General features: G+C 40.1%; 1 protein-coding gene across 1 annotated transcript in view; it reads left to right on the top strand.

Annotated features, from left to right (window-relative positions):
- Window positions 1-1288: 1288 nt before the first annotated feature.
- KITLG (KIT ligand) overlaps window positions 1289-22170 on the top strand; it is an 87810-nt gene continuing 66928 nt past the window's right edge. Inside the window, exon 1 of the mRNA XM_034772442.1 lies at window positions 1289-1643. Coding sequence (XP_034628333.1) covers window positions 1629-1643 — 15 coding nt within the window. The 5' untranslated portion in view covers window positions 1289-1628. The remainder of the gene's footprint in view (window positions 1644-22170) is intronic.

The following is a 22170-nucleotide window of genomic DNA, read 5'->3' as shown; positions in this document are numbered from 1 at the left end:
GTTAATGGCAAAACTTCTGCCAACTTCAGTGGGGCCAGAATTTCACCCGAAGTGTTTCAAAAAGAACAAAACTACCATAGTAAGAGCTAGTCTAACACTCAAAGGTCATTCAAGTCATCTTAATTACTCCTTTTCTTCTCTCCTAAATCTGTGAAATTTTCTTGCCTTCCCCTCTTCCAACTTCCCGGCTTGCAATATGCACTTCTAGGTTGTTTGTTCCTCTCACCATGTCACTCTGGTGAGTCTTCGCTCATTCACCTGTCTGTTATGCATCTGATACTGTGCAGTAGCTGTAGCTCACAAACTCGCCATTTCCAGAAGTGACAGCTAAGGGATCTTAGAGCCTTTGTCTCTCTCCTTCTCTGGCTTCTGGAACTCCACATACAAGAATTGTTCTTTCCTATGTAGAAATACAGTAACACACCTCAATCCAAAATTTTGTCCTTTCTAATTATTTTTTCTTTGCAGTTCTCTACAAGGTCTTAGTGCTAGATTTCTCTGTACCAAATCCTGGGTTTTTTTAATTCTTTTATTTTTTACAAGTGTGCAGTTCATGGATTTTAAGGTTACATGCTATGCTACAACCTTAAGAAAAAAGCACTGGCAACTATTTCTCAAGATGCAGGTATATTATTTTCCCCTTCTTTTGCCTGAACCCTCAGTTGAACTGGAACTCTTCTTGGCATTGAGGCAAGGGAGGAAAGAGGGCAACTATGGCTATAAGCGATCTTTGCACTCCCTCACTCCTCAGGGCTGCCTGGGGCTGGTTCAGCTCCCAGCATGATTTAAAGGAGCCTTAGGGCTGCTCTAATTTATTCTAACTTGCAACAGCTTCTAGGGACCAATAAGCCAAATGGTGACTGCTACTCTAGTCTTGCCACCTCTCTCCAAACAGATGTCTAAACAGTAAAGGGCCCACTTATTGTTGCCCCCATGCCCTGTGTGCAAAGTGGGTGTAAAAGGCTCCCACTCCGATCTGTCAGCACCCTGTGCTGACTTTGGCCTGCACCAAGTAGAGCACAACAGTATACACCCACTACTGGAACAATTTGTATAGTGGGGGTGATGAGAGCCACTGAACCAAACTGTGAACCCCATACATGATGGAAAGCTCGACAAGCCAATACCCTGGCCTGGGAATTAAACCCAACCAGCGCAGGGCAGCGAGCCCCTGGCTAAGGCCTGCCCCAAAGGGAGGGTCAGGTTGGGTTTCCCGCCCGTGGTGGGAGCGGACAAACCCGGCTTGGTAACGCGTTGAACTTCCCTCTCTGTTGGCGCGGCGTCTGCTCCCCATTCCTGGAGACTGTGGGAGGAGAGGGAGGGGAAAGGCGTGTCTCGCCCCGGCTCAGGCTGCCGCTGCTTCTACTGCGCCTGCTGCTGGAGGCAGAGCGGCGCTATAAAAGAACTGGCGCGGCGCCGGCTCCGGTCTCAGTCAGCGCCTCTGCTCACGCCGTGGAGACAGCGAGCAGCGCGGCTTGCGAGCCAAGGGGCCGGGGAGAGAGTGGGCGCTCGCTCCGGGCAACCCCAATGCGTGGACTATCTGCCGCTGCACTATGCTGGAGCCACAGTGCCGCTGAACGGAGATTGCACGCGGCCGGCTGGGCTGGATTGCAGCGCTGTCTTTCCTTATGAAGAAGACACAAGTGAGTACATAGACCCAGCGCACTTCAGGAGGCAGGGAGCATCCGAGGTGCTGGGGGGATGGAGAGCTAAAGGAGGCGCGCAGCCCAATGGGAACTTTTCTAAAAAAAAAAAAAAAAATTGTGTGCTGGGGACGAATCTGTTCACTGGCCAGATCCATGCAAATAAAAGCGTTCAAGATGCAGGCGCTAGAGGTAATTTGGGAGCCAGCTTGCTTTACCTGGCTGTGTAAATGGCTTTAGGTGAGACCAGCTTCTGTGCGATAAGACCTGCTTCAGGCTCTGGAGTATTAAAGGGCTTAGTTTATTAAAGTCTGGGTTATTAGAGAGACTCATAGCTGCTAACACATGGATTTGGGTGGAATAGAAATGTAAACTCCTTTCCCACCACCTAAGCCTCAGAAGGTTGGCTGCTTCAGTTTCAGCTGTCACTAACGCGAGACAGTGCTAGCATAGGAAACGGGAGGTTCTGGACGCCTTGCAAGGGCAGATCGGTTCCAATGATTAATAACATTGCTATTTTACGGAGGTGGGGGGGCTTGAAGGATTCCTTCCGATCAGCAATGTCTCATGTACCAAGCAATTTGTGTAAAAGTTCCAAGAAAGGTCTGAAGTAAAAATCCAATCATAGAAGATCTCAGAAGTCAGCTGGGAACATGACCTCAATAAATAAGTTACATATGTTGTGTGTGATAGACACATTAGAAAGGTATGTGCTAAACACAGTGGACCCACAACATGAAATAACTCGAGGCGAAATATAGTTCATGGTCACTAGCTTCATTCAAGTAGCTTGTACTATATAGCATGTCAGATACATTTTTAGATGGCTATTTGGCATTCTTCCCCTTGCCCTTTCCCACCCCAGTAATAAAGAATTGCTCTGTACATTTGGTGGAGTATGTGCCATTATTTCTCCAAGTTCTATGTGAGATTACAATTACTGTACTGTTTACATTTTTAAAAGGGGGTGAGGGAAGGCACAGTTGGTCAGAAGGCAGCAGGAAAATAATCTTATTTAAAAAATCACCAGAAACTGTTAAAGGCAAGAGTTTAGGGCCTGACTCTGCAAGCTGCTGAGTACCCTCAACTCCCACTGACATCAGAGAGAGCCAAGGGTACCTCAGAAGATCACGCTGTTGGAGAGGGGTAAGGAATAGTGGAACTCATGCTCTACTCTCACTGCTCCCTTTGGTGAGCAGCGGCTACCCTTCTGGTGACTGCTGGTTCCCCTTTCTCCTTATCTGGAGTCTCCCCACTTTGCTGCTCTCGTCTCCCTCTTGGTTACTGCTGCACACACGTGGTCCCTTTCCCTGATAGTTCATTTAGAGCCTCGGTGTACATCTAGGACTAACGTGCTACGGTTTAAAAAAAAAAAAATTCATGCTGAAAAAAAATCAGGAAAAATTTCCTACCTGTGATCTACTAAGTGGATAATAGTCTCCCAAGAGAAGTAGTGGAACAGGAAGCCCCCATCATTTGGAATGTTTAAAATTGGCCCGGAGATGGCAGTAGAAAATATACTGTGTAGGGACAAGAACTTTCCGGTAATAGCTCTAGGTGTCAGCACTAATTAATCTTTTCCATCTTTAATTTCTGTGACATCTAACCACATGTTTATACTAAAATGATCAAGTATGTAAATTGCCATGTCTTAACATTCACTTGAGTTGAATGGGGGTCGCTGACACCTCCAAACTATTGTTTCAAACCTTGTGAGCAAACTCAGCAAAGCAGCAGTGAACATATTATTCATTAGTGTTGCTTTGCTATAATATTTGTTTATACTTTCATTTAAAATGGGTTGGATACCAGAAGAGCCAGCATGTTGTTCTAACCCATATCAGCTTACTTTTAAACTTGTTTATGGGAAAGAGAATGGAATTGTTCAGCAAGTAGTTAAGAACTATGGCAAAGTAACTTACAGTCCTAGTGAAAGGAAATGTTCAACTTTTTTAAAAATCAAAACATTTTCCCAAATTCACAAGTACAGAGCAAAGCAGGCATAATGGATCCCACCCATTCAGCTGGGAAAAGCAGGAAGTCCTGGCATTCCATAGCATATGGCTTAGCTCAGGGGTTTTCAAATCATGGCTTAGCTTTGCGGAACTGCTTCTGTCACTGCTGTGAAGCAACTTGTCAGCCTTCAAGCAGTTGAGCTTCCCCTCCCCGTCTAAACTTTCCCGCCTCCCCCATCTAAACTTAACCCATTCCCCCAAAACAAGCCACCAAACAACACAATAATTTGCATCCTGCAGAGCTTTTGCTTGTTCTTTTCTGAATTCAACCTGTGATCTAAAGTGATGGGTTAGCAAACCGACAGGAGGAGAAAACCAAACCAATCATCATCCTGAAGAGATCAAAGCAGAGGGAACTGTAAACTGAAAGATTTTTTTTTCACTAAAACTATCCATTTCTACATGCAGAGAAAGAAAACTAATAACACAGATACAAAATGGGGTGTTTAACCAAATAGTGGAATTGCATTGACGTGAGTTAGTATTGTCTTGTTACTCCTTTTTTACATAAGCATCCATTATGATTGCTGCAGAGAAAAGGAGGGGGATTGGAAGGCTGGGAAGGAAGTTGTTCACTAGATCTGTGTTAAGAAAGGTCAATCTGAACAGGATCAAACTGCCTTGAAAAACTACTTAAATAGAAGGGGGGGGGGGGAAAGGATCCCGGTTTCTTACGTTTAAGATAATGTTAAACAAGATAAGGTGTTTAACTATTTCAGCTAACAGAGTGGTAGCCGTGTTAGTCTGTCTGTATCAGCAAAAATAACGCTTTTAGCCCACGAAAGCTTATGCTCAAATAAATTTTAGTCTCTAAGGAGCCACAAGTATTCCTCGTTCTTTTTATTTCAGCTAAGGGACTAGTTGAGGGATACATATCTACAAATAAAGTGCTGATGGACAGTGGGGGAAAAATGTGCTGTTAAAAACTAAACTTGGTACAACAGAACATGATCAAGTTTATCATTTTATTTGCAGCAGTCATACAGTCTGTGACCTGACAAAATTAGGGATACTGCAAAGAATTGGTTCATCAATAATTTAAATGCTGAAACTGTTTCTTCAAAAAGTATGTATTTTGGTTTTTAAAAAAAATCATCTCTATTTTAAACACACCAACAGCTCCTGGCTGTGTCAAAAAATGATGGTAATTCTCTTTTTAAAATATGATTTAACATTTAGGGTCCAATCCTGCAAGTTTTTACTATGTGAATAGTCCCATTGAAGTAATCTAATTGAAGGATTACTCTCATAAGAGGATTTGCAGGATTATGCTCTTAGTAATTAAACATTAATACTGGAAGTGAGTCTATATTCTTTTACATACTAATATTAAAACAAACACTATCACTTATAGCAAAACAACCTTTTTAAATGTGAGGAAATATGGTGAGTAATGATGCTATAATACAGTTTACCAGAATATTGAATCTTTCTCACGCTTCTTATCAAACTGTCTGTACTGGGCTATCTGGATTATCACTTCAAATTTTTTTTCTCGTACTTAATTGGCCTCTCAGAGTTGGTAAAACAACTCCCACCTTTTCATGCTCTCTGAATGTGTGTGTATATATATCTCCTCAACATATGTTCCATTCTATGCATCCAAAGAAGTGGGCTGTAGCCCATGAAAGCTTATGCTCAAATAAATTTGTTAGTCTCGAAGGTGCCACAAGTACTCCTGTTCTTTTTGCAGAACAGACTAATATGGCTGCTACTCTGAAACCAGAATATTTAGTAAATCTCTATCTTTCTTACTCTTTGCTTAATTAAAGGACAATCTAAATTGGTTCAAATCATTAAGAAACAGTACAGGAAGGGGTCATCACACAGAGCTAACTAGAAAAACTGGAGCAAGTGATAGTGGCACTATTGAAATGGCTAAATGTTTCAGAATTTTGACCTGCAGCATCAGGCTAGGCACAACCTCCTGGAGACCTTAGTAGTGGAAAAGAGCTTAAGGCAAAATGAAGCTTTTCACTGTTGAATGGGTGCATTCATTTCCAGTGGTTACATGACCTTCTGGGCTTCATTCAAGGGACAGTCCTAGCTTTACTACATTCTTTGCCACTGGAGAGGAAGCCTGTGTATTAGTATGAAGTACAATCAAACAATATAAGAAGGAAGCTGGCAGAAAGCAGAGAAGCAAATTATATATTTCTGTCCTGCATAATAGCATGCTAAAACAAAAAAGGAAAATGTGGATCCAGTGCAAAACAATGCATTCAGAGGCATTCCCAACAAACAAAAGTTGAACTTCTGCTCAGTCTCTCCTGCCCTGCACAATTGTTCAAATGGCCTGCAGTGTATAGCTCTCTTTCTCCTCTTGAAGTCCACAGAAGTAAAGTATGGATCTCCACAAGTGCTGCTTGGGAGACAGAACAGAATGTCTAGGAGCTAGGATACCATACCATGACCAGTCCTCAAAGAACTGAGCTGAGAGTCCAGATAGGGTTCCCTCCCCACCCAGTTTTGATTCTGTCTCTGGAAGACCAGTTTACTTAGTTTGTTGTGAACAGTGCACTATGAACACTCTGAGGGAAGGCTTATGAAGAAACACCAGCAGGATGGTCTAAAAGACTGCTGTCTCTTTGGGGGGTGCTTTTGGATATTTAATATGATGATTTGCCCTGCCTGCTTGCATTTCATGTCCATGGGTTTGTGTTCCTGTAATTTGTGATTCAGTGTAGGGGGAAATTTCTTGTATAATATGAAATATGTCCCAATAATCTATTTCGGACATGTAAGTCTGACTTTATCACTGAAATTCACATTGTCCTCTTGCTCAACAAGTTAAAATTGAGATGCTAGCTAAAGTTACCGCTGTCCTGTCAGTTTGATGTTATGAGGCTTACTGGTACACTGGCTCATGTAATCACCATATGGTGCGAAAGTTCATTGTTGGCAAAATGTTCACTTTGGCTTAGGGAGGGCAATGCTAAACATGTAGCATGTAAACCTAGCACCCATTTATTTAAAGCAAAGCATGAAAAATATCCCTCTACGCAATTCCATTTGAGTGGTGTGGGAACTGACAGATGAAAATGGAAGAGTTTATTCTATATTTGGTTTTTGGTATGCCAGATTAGTTAACCTTCCAAATACACTGCAAACTAATCTGTTTTTTCCTGGGATTTGGGATGAGAGAGATGGAAGAATATAACGTGAGTGGAGAGAGGAAGTTCACTTTTTTGACTTTTATTTGCTGGTAATTATCTGAGCTGGGGCAGTGTATTTAATTGTATTTATGAATTTTTATTTTGAGAGTTTTTAATATATGAACACACATTTAATGTAGTAAATAAATTCTTGTATACAGCATATATTGATTGTGGTGGGAGGTTTTAATTATTATTACCAGACGTAAGTGTAAATATTATCAGATGTGTATCCATTTAAGAATGAAAATGGAAAACATAATACACTTAGGATCTGCCAGGAAAAAATAAAATTCTGGGTCAACTATTTTTGATTAAAACAATGTCCATGCAAAATTGTTGAGGTTAATGAAGGCTGATAAATTATTTCCACTGAGATAAGTGTCTACCCAATTTAGTAACTTAGATTAGCAAATACTATGGGTCATGATAACATAGGCGATAAACTATATTAGGTGAATGGTGGTTGTGGATGAGGAAACCATTCTAAAACTATCTTTAAGAACTGTACTCTAGGTTTAGATCTCTTTGGGTCCTTGCATACCCCAAACCTCCATTGACTTTAATGACAGTTTCTGGACATGCAAGAACTATAAGATTTGTCCCCTTCGCTCTGACCTCATCTGCTTTTCAGAAACTACTGTATGACACACATCAAGTTGAGTCTCCTGACCTAATTAAAGCAAAGTTCATTCTTGGAAATGCATATAGGACTGAACTGTGTTGCCAAATCATTCCACATGCTGAAGTCAAGACTCTGTAGCATAGATCAGGAAGACGGTTTTTGTTCTATTTACAGTGTTAGAGACTGACCATATTTTAACCCAGTTAATGAGCAATCATCACTGTAGTATCTGAGCACCTTATAATCTTTTACTGTATGGATCCTCACCAGGTCCTTTGAGAGATGGAAATACTATTATTATATTACACATGCGAAACTGAGTCACAGAGAGACTAAGGCCCAGAATTTTAACGGCATTGCAAGGCCTAAGTGACTTAGAGTGTAATCCCATTTTCAGTAATGACTTGGGCATTTAGGCTCTTAAGTCTCATTGAAAGTCACTTATCTCTAAAATGGTAGCCTAAGTGAATCACAAAGGGTATGCAGTGGAGCAGGGAATTAAACCCTGATCTCCTGAATTACAGGCTAGTGCCCCAAACACTGAAACCATCTTTCCTCCCTATTGAGGAAACTTCTGTAGTTTCTTTAGTATGAAAAAGACCTCTTACTTGTTACGTTAATGTTGCATACACAGGAATGGTTAAAACATTGTTGTATTTTTTAACTTGATTCAAATTAAGGGCCTGATTTCGCCACCCTTACTCACATCTAGTAGTCCCATTGATTTTTAGTAAGATATTGCACATCATGAGTAAGCATTGCAGAATCTGTCTCTAATAATTTAGATATGTTAGACCTATGACTTTTTTTTTATCTTAGAGTTTTCTATTACAATTTAATAGAAGAGTAATTAAAAAATGTTGCCTAAAGAACATACTCAGTTTTTTCCAAATATAATTGTAATTGTTTTTAAATAATGTGACCTAACATAGTAACTTCCCCAGATATATATTTAATTGAAATGTATATAACTGGTGTTAATGATGGGTAGCTCTAAAGGTTTGGAAACTTGTTATAGATGCTTATCTAATTATCTGATTAGTTTGTGAATTTTTCTAGCTCCCTTTACTTTACAATCTCACCTCTTGTCTCCAGCATTCCTTACGTGTCTCCTTACTTGTTATATTTCTCTCCTATTAGGAGAATGGACCCAGATCAATACCCAGTGTCCTCTCCAGAAATTATTCTTCCAATTGTGGGCTTATAGATCTCGCTGTTTGTGGAAAGTTTGATTTTTCTCTGCAACTAATATCCTTATAAAAATTATGTCTCACAATTGATTAAAAAATGAATTACAATTAATTGCACAATTCAAAAAATGAATTGCGAAATTAAAAAAATTAATGGCATGATTAATCACAATTAAACGCACTGTTAAACAATAATAGAATACCATTTATTTAAAATATTTTTGGATGTTTTCTACATTTTCAAATATATTGATTTCAATTATAACACAGCATACAAAGTGTACAATGCTCATTTTATATTTATTTTTATTACAAATATTTGCATTGTAAAAAAAACAAAAGAAATAGTATTTTTCAATTCACCTAATACAAGTACTGTAGTGCAATCACTTTATCATGAAAGTTGAACTTATAAATGTATAATTATGTACAAAAAATAACTACATTCAAAAATTAAAAAATATAAAACTTTAGACTAGTGGTGGGCAACCTGCATCCCGCAGGTCGCACATGGCCTGTCAGGGTAATCCGCTGGCGGACCCCGAGACAGTTTATTTACATTGACTGTCCGCAGGCACGGCGCCCCCGCAGCTCCCAGTGGCCGCGGTTCGCTCTTCCGGCCAATGGGAGCTGTGGGAAGTGGCGGCCAGCATGTCCCTGTGGCTTCCCACAGCTCCTGTTGGCCGGGAATGACAAACTGTGGCTGCTGGGAGCTGCAGTGGGCCATGCCTGCAGACAGTCAATGTAAACAAAATGTCTCCTGGTTCGCCAGCGGATTACCCTGATGGGCTGCATGCCAAAGGTTACCGACCCCTGAACTAGATGATCACAATGGTCCCTTCTGACCTTAAAGTCTATGAGCACAGCTGTGATATTCCAAGTAGTAATTTGTCTCTGGAAAAAGCAAGAAAGATTACCTGAAATATATGCCAAAAATAAAATCGGTATCAGTTCTTTGACAATGACCTCTTCAGAAGTGAAAGATATTGCTACTGAACAGTAATGCCAAGGCAGGCAATAAATAACACTGCTCTACAGCCAAAATGCTTCTGAAATAAAGGTAGTCAAACTTTACTAATTCTGGGTCACTGAGAACGAAAATGATGCTTAAAATTGTTGATTGGCTCTAGTTTTCAAGATATGCTATTGGGTCAGTATATAAGACCCTTGACTTGGGAATGGTGGAGGATAAGTGAGTTATAAAGGGAAGGGATCTCAATTTAAACCAGAAATGACTAAAATACATCTTTGACTGGATCTATGAATAAATTCATGACTGGGTTTGGCCAGTACTTGCTTTTTAGGCAAAACAATGAATGATGCAATCTGAAGCTGGTATTGCGTCATACATGATATGAATTGCATCATGTTATTCCTAGAAGTCATGGATGGTGCAATCATAACTAAGCTTACATCACTCTGCTGAACAAATTGCCCTATATCAGCTCTAGAAATCATACAGTGTCATGCTCTCTTATTTGTCAGTCTTTGATTTTGCAAAGGGACACATTTCTGTTTAGCCAAAGTGAGCAGAGATGCCTCATACTTGTGTGAACAGTGCAGATAACTTCTGCTATGTTTGTGGTGAAGTGATTTTTGCATCACAAAAGTGCAGTACAACCATTATGGTTAAGAAAGCCTATCACCTTTATTTTGGCTGCAAAATTGGAGATCAGGACAAGAGGTAGGCCCCATACATATGCTGCAACACTTGTGCAACAAATCTTCGCCAGTGGTTGAACAGGAAAAGGAAATCTATGCCTTTTGCCGTGCCAATGATTTGGAGAGAGCCAACAGATCATACCAGCAATTGTTACTTCTGCATGGTGCCTCCAGTTGGGAAAGGTGTGTCAAAGAAGAAAAAGTGGACTGTGCATTATCCAAACATTCCATCAGCTATACGCCCAGTACCCCACGGAGAAGGACTGCCGGTTCCTGATGCACCAGAATCATTCTCACTTGAGTCAGACGAGGAAGAGGATGAAACTTCTGGTCCTGAACCATCAATGACACAGGACCCACATTTTCTCCCATCCTCCTCCTCTGAACCACACCTCATAACACAAGGTGAACTGAATGACCTTGTCAGGGATTTGGAACTACCCAAGAGTAAGATAGAGCTGTTGGGCTCCAGACTACAGCAGTGGAATCTCCTGGCAGGTGATGTTAGGGTTTCCACGTTCCGTGATCGTCAAAAGGATCTTGTCCCATTCTTCTTCATGGAAGGTGATCTTGTAGCCTGCAACAACATCAATGGTGTGATGGCAGTCCTCAACATCGTTCATGATCCAGATGAGTGGAGACTGTTCATTGATTCATCGAAGACGAGTCTTAAAGCTGTTTTACTGCATAATGGCAATGTTTTGCCATCAATTCCAGTTGGTCATGCAGTCCATATGAAGGAAACCTATGACAACATGAAACAACTTTTGAGGTGCATAAACTATGACCAACATCAGTGGCAGCTTTGTGGCCATTTGAAGGTTGTTGCTCTCTTGCTTGGTCTGCAGACTGGATACACAAAGTACTGCTGTTTTCTCTGCGAATGGGATAGTCGTGCAAGAGATTCCCACTACATCAAGAAAGATTGGCCACTCCGACAGTCATTGGAGCCTGGGAGGAAAAGTGTTCAGTATCCACCACTTGTTGAATCAAAGAAGATTTTGTTACCACCCTTACACATTAAGCTGGGTCTCATGAAGAACTTTGTCAAGGCCATTGACAAAACACAAGCAGCTTTCAAGTACCTCTGGAAAATTTCCAAGGTTAAGTGAAGCTAAGATAAAGGAAGGTGTCTTTGTTGGTCCTCAGATTCGTGAACTTCTTCGAGATGATGCATTTGACCATGCACTGCGTGGCAAGGAAAAGACGGCATGGAGAGCCTTCCAGTTAGTGGCAATAAATTTTCTCGGAAACAACAAGGCAGACAACTACAGGTTGTTGGTGGAAAACCTCCTCAAGGCATACAAAAGCCTTGGTTGCAACATGTCACAAAAGATACATTTTTTGCACTCTCGTCTAGATTTTTTTTTTTTCCACTGAACTGCGGAGCAGTGAGCGACGAGCACAGAGAGCAATTTCACCAGGACATTGCAACAATGGAGAAACGCTATCAGGACAAATGCTGGACAGTGACAAGAGATGCTCCATTTAATGAATACAGGAGACAAGCCAAGAAGCTCCGAGTGGACACTGAATAGGACTAAACTATGTACATAATAGTTTTTTGCCTTTTGTTTCATAATAAATTTTATTTATATAACCCTTTTGCTGATTTTTAAAGTGTTACATAAACAGGACAGGTGAAATATTATCATGTAAAGCAACCATAAACACATGAAAAGACCTAGGTTTACAATTTATGATTAAAACTCTACTATCTACACAATATACATAGACATAACATGTACAAATTTAAATATCTTAGAAACAGTAGCCAATCAGTTGTTTTAATTGTCATATTTGAATTCAGCACATCAAAATACATAATAAATAGCACATTTTATCTCTGAAGCAGACGACTTCTCAAAAATTGTAGACCAGTGTAATGGCCCAACATCCTGCTTTCTTGTGTTTCTCCATGTGAGAGTCTCTTCAGGGATAACCCATTGCAGGAAAAGCTCTGTCAGACCTGCTTATCTCATAATCTTTAAAAGGCTCTTCCATGAGCTATAGGACTGTAAAATTCAAGAGTATGGATCTAAATCCCTTTGAAATTTTTATTAGGGCTGTCAATTAATTGCCGTTAACTCATATGATTGACTCAAAAAAATTAAATGTGCTTTAATTGCAGTTTTAATTGCACTGTTAAACAATAAACTACCAATTGAAATTTATTAAATATTTGGATGTTTTTCTACATTTTCAAATATATTGATTTAAATTACAACACAGAACATAAACTGGATTACCCTAATGGGCCATGTGCCGAATGTTGCCAACCCCTGATCTAGTCTGACCTGCATATTGCAGGCCACAGAACCTCACCCATTCCTGAAATAGACCCCTAACCTCTGGTTGAGTTACTCAAGTCCTCAAACCATGGTTTAAATACTCTAAGTTACAGAGAATCCACTGTTTATTCTAGTTTAAATCTGCAAGTGACTTTTGCCTCATGCTGTAGAGGAAGGTGAAAACCCCCCAGGTGCTCATTCTCATTTCCCACGTGTGATAGTGGTTGCCATTATAAAGTCAACATTTGCTAACAGTGACCACATTGTGGTATTTGAGATACCAGTTTTTTTCATACACCAAGAATAAGAAATAACTTTAACTGTGAATTAACTGTTGCCAAAGGGTGATTTCCCCTCCCCCCCCCATAGTGGTGACCACTGCACATTTACTCCTGTAGCATTTCTATTCTGTTGACAATACCAGATAATGGGCAATGGTGCTTTAAACTCATGTAAGATGGAATTGTTCAGTTGTATAAGAACTGATCATATGTGTAGGCTAGAGTGAAGGGAAAGTGTTTAAACTTCAAAGATCGGTCTTCTATTCTTTCCTTTTTTTTTTTTCTTCTCCAAGATCTGAATCCCTGTAAGTACGTGTCTTGGAATACAAAATTTTGCTTGCTTACTGCATAGGCAATTCTGTGAAAGTGCTGTCGAACTTCTTTATAGTGCAGGGACATGCAAAATGGAAGGAGTGAATGCAGTGCTTAATTTATAATGAAAGAGGTACTGGTGCTCTAGCAAATAGGGGCCAGGCCTGCTCAAGCAGTTTTTTACATTCATAACTGATGCAGCAATAAATTATGAAGCCTAAAGGTGCTGGGGCTCAGCCCTGGCACAAATTAAGCACTGAGTGAATAAGTCTAAGGAGAACTAAAGCAAAGGTTTTTTTTTTTTTTTTTTTTTTCCCCTTTCTGTTTTACTGAAAATATTTGATCATGTGGGCTTGACCCAATGGGAATAAATTTGATATAGCACAGTTGACATCTCAACAGTAAAGTGACATGGATGTTGTATTGTGGAGGGACAATGCTATTTGAAGCTCTGTTCAAATAAGTATCTTCCTCACTCACTCTTCAGGGCTTGTCTTCACTACAGTATTTGTTCCAGGTACAACTTGAGTGTTGCCTCTAACCTAACTGCCATCCACACACAAAAATCTCTAGTTCATGTTAACTGGTGCTTTAAATGTAAGCTAGTTAGCCCATACAGGGTATGAGTTGAAGCTGGAATGCAGTTGAAGCTCCAGCTTGTAATGCAGTGGCAATGCAGCTACTGATTACAAACTTGAGTTAGCACAATGTATCAACTGCTTATCTAGTCACTCTTTGTTGCTTGAGTGATGTGACTGTTTCTCACTGAAGCTAAGTTAGCTTGAATAGAGGGTAGTAACTCAAGCTAACTGTTGAGGTGGAGACAAGCCTTCAGTGTGTGCTCCCTCTCTCTCCTTCATTCTGCTCTTCTTTCCTTCAATTGATTAATTTCAGGGCCCAATCAGCTCGAAGTGTGAATTTTACTCCATGTTGCACCCTGAAATAAGTAAGGCAGAGGGCAATTTTTTATTCTTAACACAGTAGAAACCTGTCAGAGTAGAAATTATTTACCTTATTTTGAGTCCTATATGATATAATCTAAACCACTGTTTTCATTGGTTCTGAGCATTTATCTTTGAGTGTCACTATTCTCACTGTGAAACCAGGAATATGGTCTCAAATTAAGCCAATTAAACTGTTTTGAGAAAGAGAATTCCAGTTTGAATGATCGTCCGGTATTTTAGAAAGAGGGGTTTAGGATGATGATTGACTGTAAATATGTTAGATCACAAAATTGTTTGCATTGAGGAACAACATGGAAATAAAGGGGTTTTGTTTGTTTGTTGTTGTTTTAATTAAGTTACAGGTAACAATATTTCTTCCTTACTAACAAAGCAATACATGTTCTCTGCTTATGTGAGCAATTTGACACACAGCAATTTCTCTGGATGAATGCTTAGGTTTACTAACACGTGATCCTTAATTATATAGTTCCTTTGTTTCCTTTTAATAGTTTAATGTATTTTCTTTATATATTTTAGCTCTTCAATTATATGTGTAATTATACCTGTCAGCCATAAATTGAAATGGTAGTTGTCTTAACAGTTTACTACCATTTCAAACACATTACAAACTGTATCACAAACTATTTTGTGACAGTAGCTCCAGTACAAATAGGAGGGAATTACACTAGTGTAAAACAGGAATAATGCACTGGTGCATCAGGCCCAATGTTTCAAACTGTAGTATTAAAAGGTACCATGAGTATGGAGATTTCCTTGTGTGTGGGTGTGTGTGTATGTATGGTTATGTATAAAACATGACTAAGATGTCATGATAACTAACACTGACTTTTATGGCCTAACTTTAATGGACTGCGGTAACAATGATGAGTCAGATTTGGTCTATTTAAATGTGCTGCATAACTTCAAAGTAATTCAACAGGTGAAGAGAGGTGCTTGGAAACTCACAGGAGCTAAAATTGAAACATGTGAATGGTTTATTGTTTCTATGACTTAAATTCCACTCCCCCACCCCCAGTCACTAATTGTAAAGTAAAGCCAGGATGGTTTGTGTCATGCATTCAGTTATGCCATTATTTAATGCAAGTTTATTCACCAAACCTTTTTAAACAGTTACAGATCTGGATGTCAGCTCCCGTTTGAAATGAAGTGCAAGCGAACAGATTTTTTAAAATTCAACTTTGAGTCATATGTGGGATTATGAACAATAGGCAACCAATTTAATTTAGAAAACTTGTATAATGCTACTTGGCACTCTCCTCTGGATAATATCTAAGCTTCCAATAGGTAGTACTGGACAGAATTCCTAGGTTTGGACTATTTTAGAGAGACCAATAGTATCCCTAACATTCAGAATTGCTACCCATTTCAAATTATTACATTTGAGTGATATATAGCAGTCCTTTCTCCAGAACAAAAACTGCCAGCACAAATTAGACCCAAATCTAATTGAGTCATAAAAATAGTGTTTTCTTGTACAGGCATGCTTGTCTCTTTTATGTTCAAGGAATGTGGGTCAAAGCCTGTCTATACTTTTAAACAGAACATATTTATATTTGGTTTGGTCACAGTAAAATAACATGCCCAGGTTTGACTTCTAGCCATTAAAGCACAGAGGTTTTTAACCTGGCTATACCATGATTAGTCCCAAACATTGGTGACTGACTGTTTCCAAATTGGTGTAATGCCAGACACCGAAGCTCTAATCTTGATTCAATTAGTCCATGAAACTCTTGCAATTGTCTTCAATGAGAGCAGGATTGGGCCCTCCAATCACAGCCAATCTTGTACTTAGCAACTGCTAGCAATTCTCTTCTTTTCCCATCCTATCTTGTCTATTACTAGTTCCTTTTGCTTTTTTTCTTCTATATCACTAAAATTCCTTCATTCTCCTCTATCCCCATGGCGTAAGCCTTTGTCACATCATCGCTCATTCTGTTGCTGGAACATTCTTCTTCCTGGCATCTCCCTATCCATTTATACAAAAAAGCCATTACATAAGTTATTTTCCTCTCCTGCTGTTCCTACAGTATAACCCCCAGCTTTCTTGAATCTTTCTCTGGCTTCTACCACATCCAGAACAAGTTTCTTATCTTCACTTGCATCTCTGCACCTCATCTGGCAAATACTCTTTATTATTCTCTTCACTTCCTCTCACTCTTAGCTTTATGCCTTTATTCAAGCTGTCTACTATACTTGCAGTAGTTTGCCAATGACTTTCTCTCCTTCAAATTCCTCCTTCCAAACCCACTTCCGTGAATTGCTCATATGCTGATTTCCTCATCAATGAACTCTCAATATGTACAACAACAGAATTGTTGTCTTCCCTGTGTAAAATTAAGCTCTTTAGGGCAGGAATGATTCCTATGTTTTGTAGAACTCTGCTCATTACAGAATCATGTGTGTAATACATAATTTATTATTTAATGCACTTATATTGTGCTCATTACCATAGTATCTGGATGCTATTTCAGTAGTTGACTTATTTCTTATCTTTATTTTTTACATAATACGGCATACTACATTCCAAAGAATCAGTCATTTGCTAAGGATACACAAAAATCTTCTAAGAGTATTGTGTAACAAAGCAGGATGATACAGTAAAGCTCAGAGATTCTACAAACAATGGATTCATTTTTTTCACACTATTGTTGACTCTACTAGAGTTAATTTTTTATTTTCTTAAGGCTAACTTTTCCTCACCATATTCTTTAAAATCTCTTCTAACAAACTAGCTCTAGTGATGTCTTGGAAACTTACCAGTAGTAACCAGACTGCAGCCTATACTTCTGAACATTTCTGACTATGCTCAGGACACATAGATGAACAAAAGACAGACACTGGAATGGATTTTAAGTGACAGACTGCAACTTTATTATCACCCCATCTCACATATCAGGCATTTAACTGAGTCCAATTTGGGATTACAGGGCTCCAAATGTATAACTGATAACTCAGAGTAAAACGCTCAGCCTACCCTCAGGATTCAGCTCAATTCAAAGTCCTCTCCTCTCCCCCTCTCCCCCCCCCTTCAAAGTAGGTAGAGAGAACCAAAGGGGGAGCTCAATCTGCAAAGCCTTCAGGCCTTTCCTGTAGGCTTCCAGGACGTCAGCAAAAATCCTGGGTCTTATTTACCTCTGGGAGCTGGCCTTTTTAGCCTTTATCCACACTGGACACTGGCTGCAAGTAGTGACAAACTATACATTCCTATGTTATCTCTTAATATCAGACTTCTAAATCATATTCTTCCTTACTCCAGCTGCACCTTCACAATGCAGTGAGGAAGGTGAAAACCCACCAGATCTCCAGTAACTTGGTCCGACAGGAAAAAATCCTCTCTGATCCCCCAAAAAACCTGTTTTTCTATAGATCAGATCCAAAGCATCTTGGAAATGCAACTCTCTCCCTACGTTACAGGAAGGGAAGGCAGGGCAGCTGAAAAGATAAGAGCTTGAGTGGCTTCCCCACCTCAACCACCAATTTAAACTAATCCGCTATCTCCTCTGGTCAGCCAGTCAGATGCATAGAAGCTGAGGAGGGCGAGGGAGCATGGCCAGGCTCTGGCATATGCTCTTTTCCCTTCCCTCTGAGAGCGACTTGGACCAAAAAAGGGGCTAACCAGCAACATGCCCCTGATCCAAAGAGGCTGGGAGGAGGCATTTTCTGGGCATGGGCTTTTCTCTCCACTTCCCTTCTGGAGACAGTCCAAATAAATGTCCTCCCCACTAAGGGGGGGGGGTGAAGGGGTAATTTTACAAATGGTCTTGAGACATAGGTAAACTTAATCTAGTTCATAGCTTACCGATTTATTTCTTTTAGTTAAGGGATCCAAACACTCCTAACTTGGAATGCCACCATCCAAGAACAATATCCTACCTAAAGCTTAATGCTCTATATGCTTAGTTACCTAGCACAGTTTAATAATTTATCATACTGTGAAGCTTCACATCAGCACTGAACAGGGTGACTCACTGTACCCTCTTCCTAACACAAAGGTTTCCAGTGCAGCAAGCACTCCTTAATTCAGAATAGTTGGAAAAAATCATAAGTTTAGAACCAGGAAGATTTTTTTTTTTCCCCTTACGGCATTTACCATCTTGTGGTTGAGTAAACACAACTAGAAATTATTTCCTAATGAAAATATCTTAGTATCAGCTTTTGAAACCTTACAGCATGTACATTGAAAAGTGCATTACATTCATATATTCAATGCATCTCAGTAGGTTTGCACCAGCCTTTTCTACCACAGCACAGGCTCTCTGTAAGGCTATTCATGGGAGCCAAGGAAACTGCATGTTTTTGCAAGGCACTTGTTCTAAAAAGGCAATTATAGTTGAATTGTGGGAACCAGGGCTAAATAGTCCTGTGGTAGGCCACATTACAACATGGAAAGGTACTGTTAAAACAAGATTTTCAGCCTGGGTTTTAACAAAGATTAGTCAGAGGACTGGCTTCAGTACATCAGGTAGCTGTTCTTTCCAGGTGTGATATGAATACATCTGATAAGACGGAAACCTTAGAAGAAGTTAGATCAGTAAACTAGTATCTCTATTACCTGCTGTGTATACAGAACTAGTAGAAAACATTGGTAAAATTAAAGAAAAATAATGCCAATTTTTGATATACATTGTGATGACCATGCACCTCCTTTCTTAGTTACTTACCAAACTCAAGTTGCTGTAGTGTTAATACTTTAGAATGGCATCAAGGAAGCTGCACTAAAAACAAGGAGCTGAGAAAAGGGAGCAGCTAGATGTTTCTGTAGCCACATCAAGTGACTGTAGCCACATCAAGCCGCAGCAAAGTGAGAGACTCAGACTTAGAGCTGAACTCCTATTTCAGTATGTCTACTCTACAATTCTTATCCTTAGGTTTACTCAAAATTATTTGTCTTTACTGCAGAGTTAACTCACGCTACCTATACTCAGGTTACTTCTGTCAAGTTTGGCTAGCTCAAGGGAGAAAAACCAGACTCTGAAATAACACTTGAGCTGCTGTCTGCACTGGTGCTGTACTCACTTCTGTTTGGCACTAAAACTTTTGGGATCTTCCCTGGGGTTCTTTCCATGAATTCTTTCCCAATTAATTGTTGGAGAACTTGTCTGTCCTTTCTAGGCATGTGAAGGGAATTGTAGGAAGGCACTGGATAACACTACAGAGTGATTGTGTTGGCAGCTGAGGAATTGTACTAGCTCCAGGTTTAGCCTAAGCCTCCTGATGAGTCACCCAACTCAAGTTAAATGTACCACCACACTTAGATTAAGGGATTTTATGTGGGGACGGTACCTGAGTTAGGGGCATCACTTGAGTTAACCTTGCAGTGAAGACAAGCCGTTAACCAATTTTTACTATCGTGGTTTGTGACCCCATTCATGGTTTGTTAAACAGTTTAATAATCTTCATGATAATGATCCTTGTCTATAGATTAATGGAATATGGCCTATGCTTTTTTAAAAAAGTTATACTTTTTTGCTATTGTTGTATTACCAATAAATCTTGCTCAATTTGTATCATGGTTAATGTAAAGAACATATGAGAGAGAGAGAGAGAGAGTACAATAAGAATCAATTATGGAAATAAACAACCACAGCTTCTTGAAAAGAAAATCATGTGTTCCTAATGTACTAGAATTATTTAAATATGTCAAGAAAATAGTTAATAAGGAGAAACTGCTGAAAACTAATTTGAATTTTTCAAAAGACTTTGGTAAAGTCCTTCAAAAGAATCTAGTAAGGTAACTAAGTAGTGAAATTATAGAATAGAAGTAAACAAAAGCAATATATTGAATATAAATTGGCCATTCTCTTTTAATCCAATAATAAAAGAACATTCAAAGAAAGTGAAAGATAGCAAATTTAAAATAGTTAATACTTTCCTTATTGTTTTGTGGTTTCTGGACAAATGTACTACAAAACCAAAGCTATACCTTGGATGCATCAATGATATTTTCATCTGCACAGACAACTTAAACTCCTTCATAGATTCCATCACAACTTCAACAACCACCACCTATCCATTAAACTCTCTCTGGAATACACTCACATCAACTTCCTGGACACCACAATCAGCCTCAGCAATGGAACTCTACAGGCAATTATATACAAGAAATCCATGGATCATGCTCCTATCTTAATAGATCCAGTGACTACCCCAAACACACCAAGAAATCTGTTTATCTACAGCCAGGCACTCGGATACCACAGAATATGCTCTAAGGAGAAAGTCTCAGATATACACCTTAACACTTAAAACCACCTTCACCAAACAAGGACATTCCACAAGAGAAATAGATTGCATCATGGAGTGGGACACTCAAATACCTGGCAAGAACCTGATTCAATAAAACCCCCTCCAACCGCACACCCCTAGGTGTCACCTACTAATCCACACTGAAACTCATACAGGATACCATCAAACAACTACCATCTATATTTGATGGGGACCCCATCCTGAAAGAAGTCTTTCTTGAACCTGCTCTTCTGGCCTTCAAACAGTCCCACAACCTCTCCAAGCAAGCTCCCCGTAGACCAGGACACACCAACTCAAAGAGCCACCAGACCCTGCCAGAACAGCAGATGAAAAACCTGAAGACACATCTCCAGTGCTGCAATGATTAACACACCCTACAACACACCTTTCAAGATCCATGGGTCCAATACATGCCTATCACAACACTAAATGCCCCAATAACAACTATGTGGGTGAAACCAGACAATCACTACACTCTTGAATGAACTCACACAGGAAAATCAACACCATATCACTTGTGGGTGAATACTTTTCACAAAAGGTCAGATATAGAGTGATCGATCTGTCCTCGTACTCAAAGTAAACCTGCACAACACTTTCAAAAGACAAGCCTGTAAGCTTAAATTCATAACTTTGCTAAACACTAAGGCCTTGTCTACACTATGAATTTTTTTTTATGTGCAAAAGGCAGCTTTTATGGATAAAACAGTGGAGGTGTACACACTACAATGCTCCTGATGCCAACAAAACTCTCCTGCTTTGCCAACAAAATAAAACCATCTTGACGAGGGGTAGAGCTTTTGATGGCAAAGCTAGATCGACAAAGCATCAGTGAGTTATCCCACAATTCACCCGTGACCTTTCTGCTCATTGTCCTGAACTCCACTGCTTTGCATCCAGCTACGCATGTGTCCCTCCCCTTTCAAAGCCCCAGGAAGTTTTGAAACTGCTCAGCGTAGAGCGTTCATATAGCTACTGCCCAGCTGAGGATGGCAGCTCCCGACAACAAATGCACTCCTGGCTGGACTACAGGAGGAGGAGGAGGTGATCTCCTTGGTCTGTGGGGAGAGGAGGTTGTGGGAGAACTCGGAGGAAATCACAAAATCAAAACATTAACACGGAATCCTGCTCTCCCAGGCACTAGGAATACAGCAGCGGGCAGGACCTGCTGGGTGGGTTGGGGTAGGGGAAAGAGATTCGTGCTGTGCTGTGCAGAGCCACAGAGAGGTGGGGGCTGATGTTGGGGTGTCCCCCTCTCCCTGCTTGTGTACTGGCCAGCTTCTGCCTCAGGATTGGTTGCTTCCAGCTGCTGTCTGAATATAAAGAGACAGCGTGCCGACACATTCTCTCCCCCATCTCACACACTTCCACAACACAAACTCTCCCTCTCTCCCTCCCTCCCACACATACACACTCCCCCCACACCAGTCTCTCATACACTCCCCCCAACATCATTCTCTCTCTCTCTCTCTCTCTCTCTCTCTCTCTCACTTACACACACACATCCCCACACACTTACACCCTACCTACCTCTGTGGACTTCTTGTGTTAGTGTTGAGTCATGTCAATTTGGTCATATTACCGAGTGCTACTTTAAAAAATGATTTAAAATGTGTTACTTTTTGGGCACATGCAGCAACCATTTCAGGGTTCATAACATGATGCAAACAAACAACGCTAGGCTCAGCACACTACAGCAACACACGTTACTGTGGCTCAGTGTTAATATGCTCCTTCAAGGCATCCCCCAGCTTAATAGCCCCTTTGCCCTCCCTGCCCTCCTCC

The sequence above is a fragment of the Trachemys scripta genome, chromosome 1 (genome assembly GCF_013100865.1).
Source record: "Trachemys scripta elegans isolate TJP31775 chromosome 1, CAS_Tse_1.0, whole genome shotgun sequence".
Lineage (NCBI taxonomy): Eukaryota > Metazoa > Chordata > Testudines > Emydidae > Trachemys > Trachemys scripta.
This window is presented reverse-complemented; position numbering and strand designations above follow the sequence as displayed.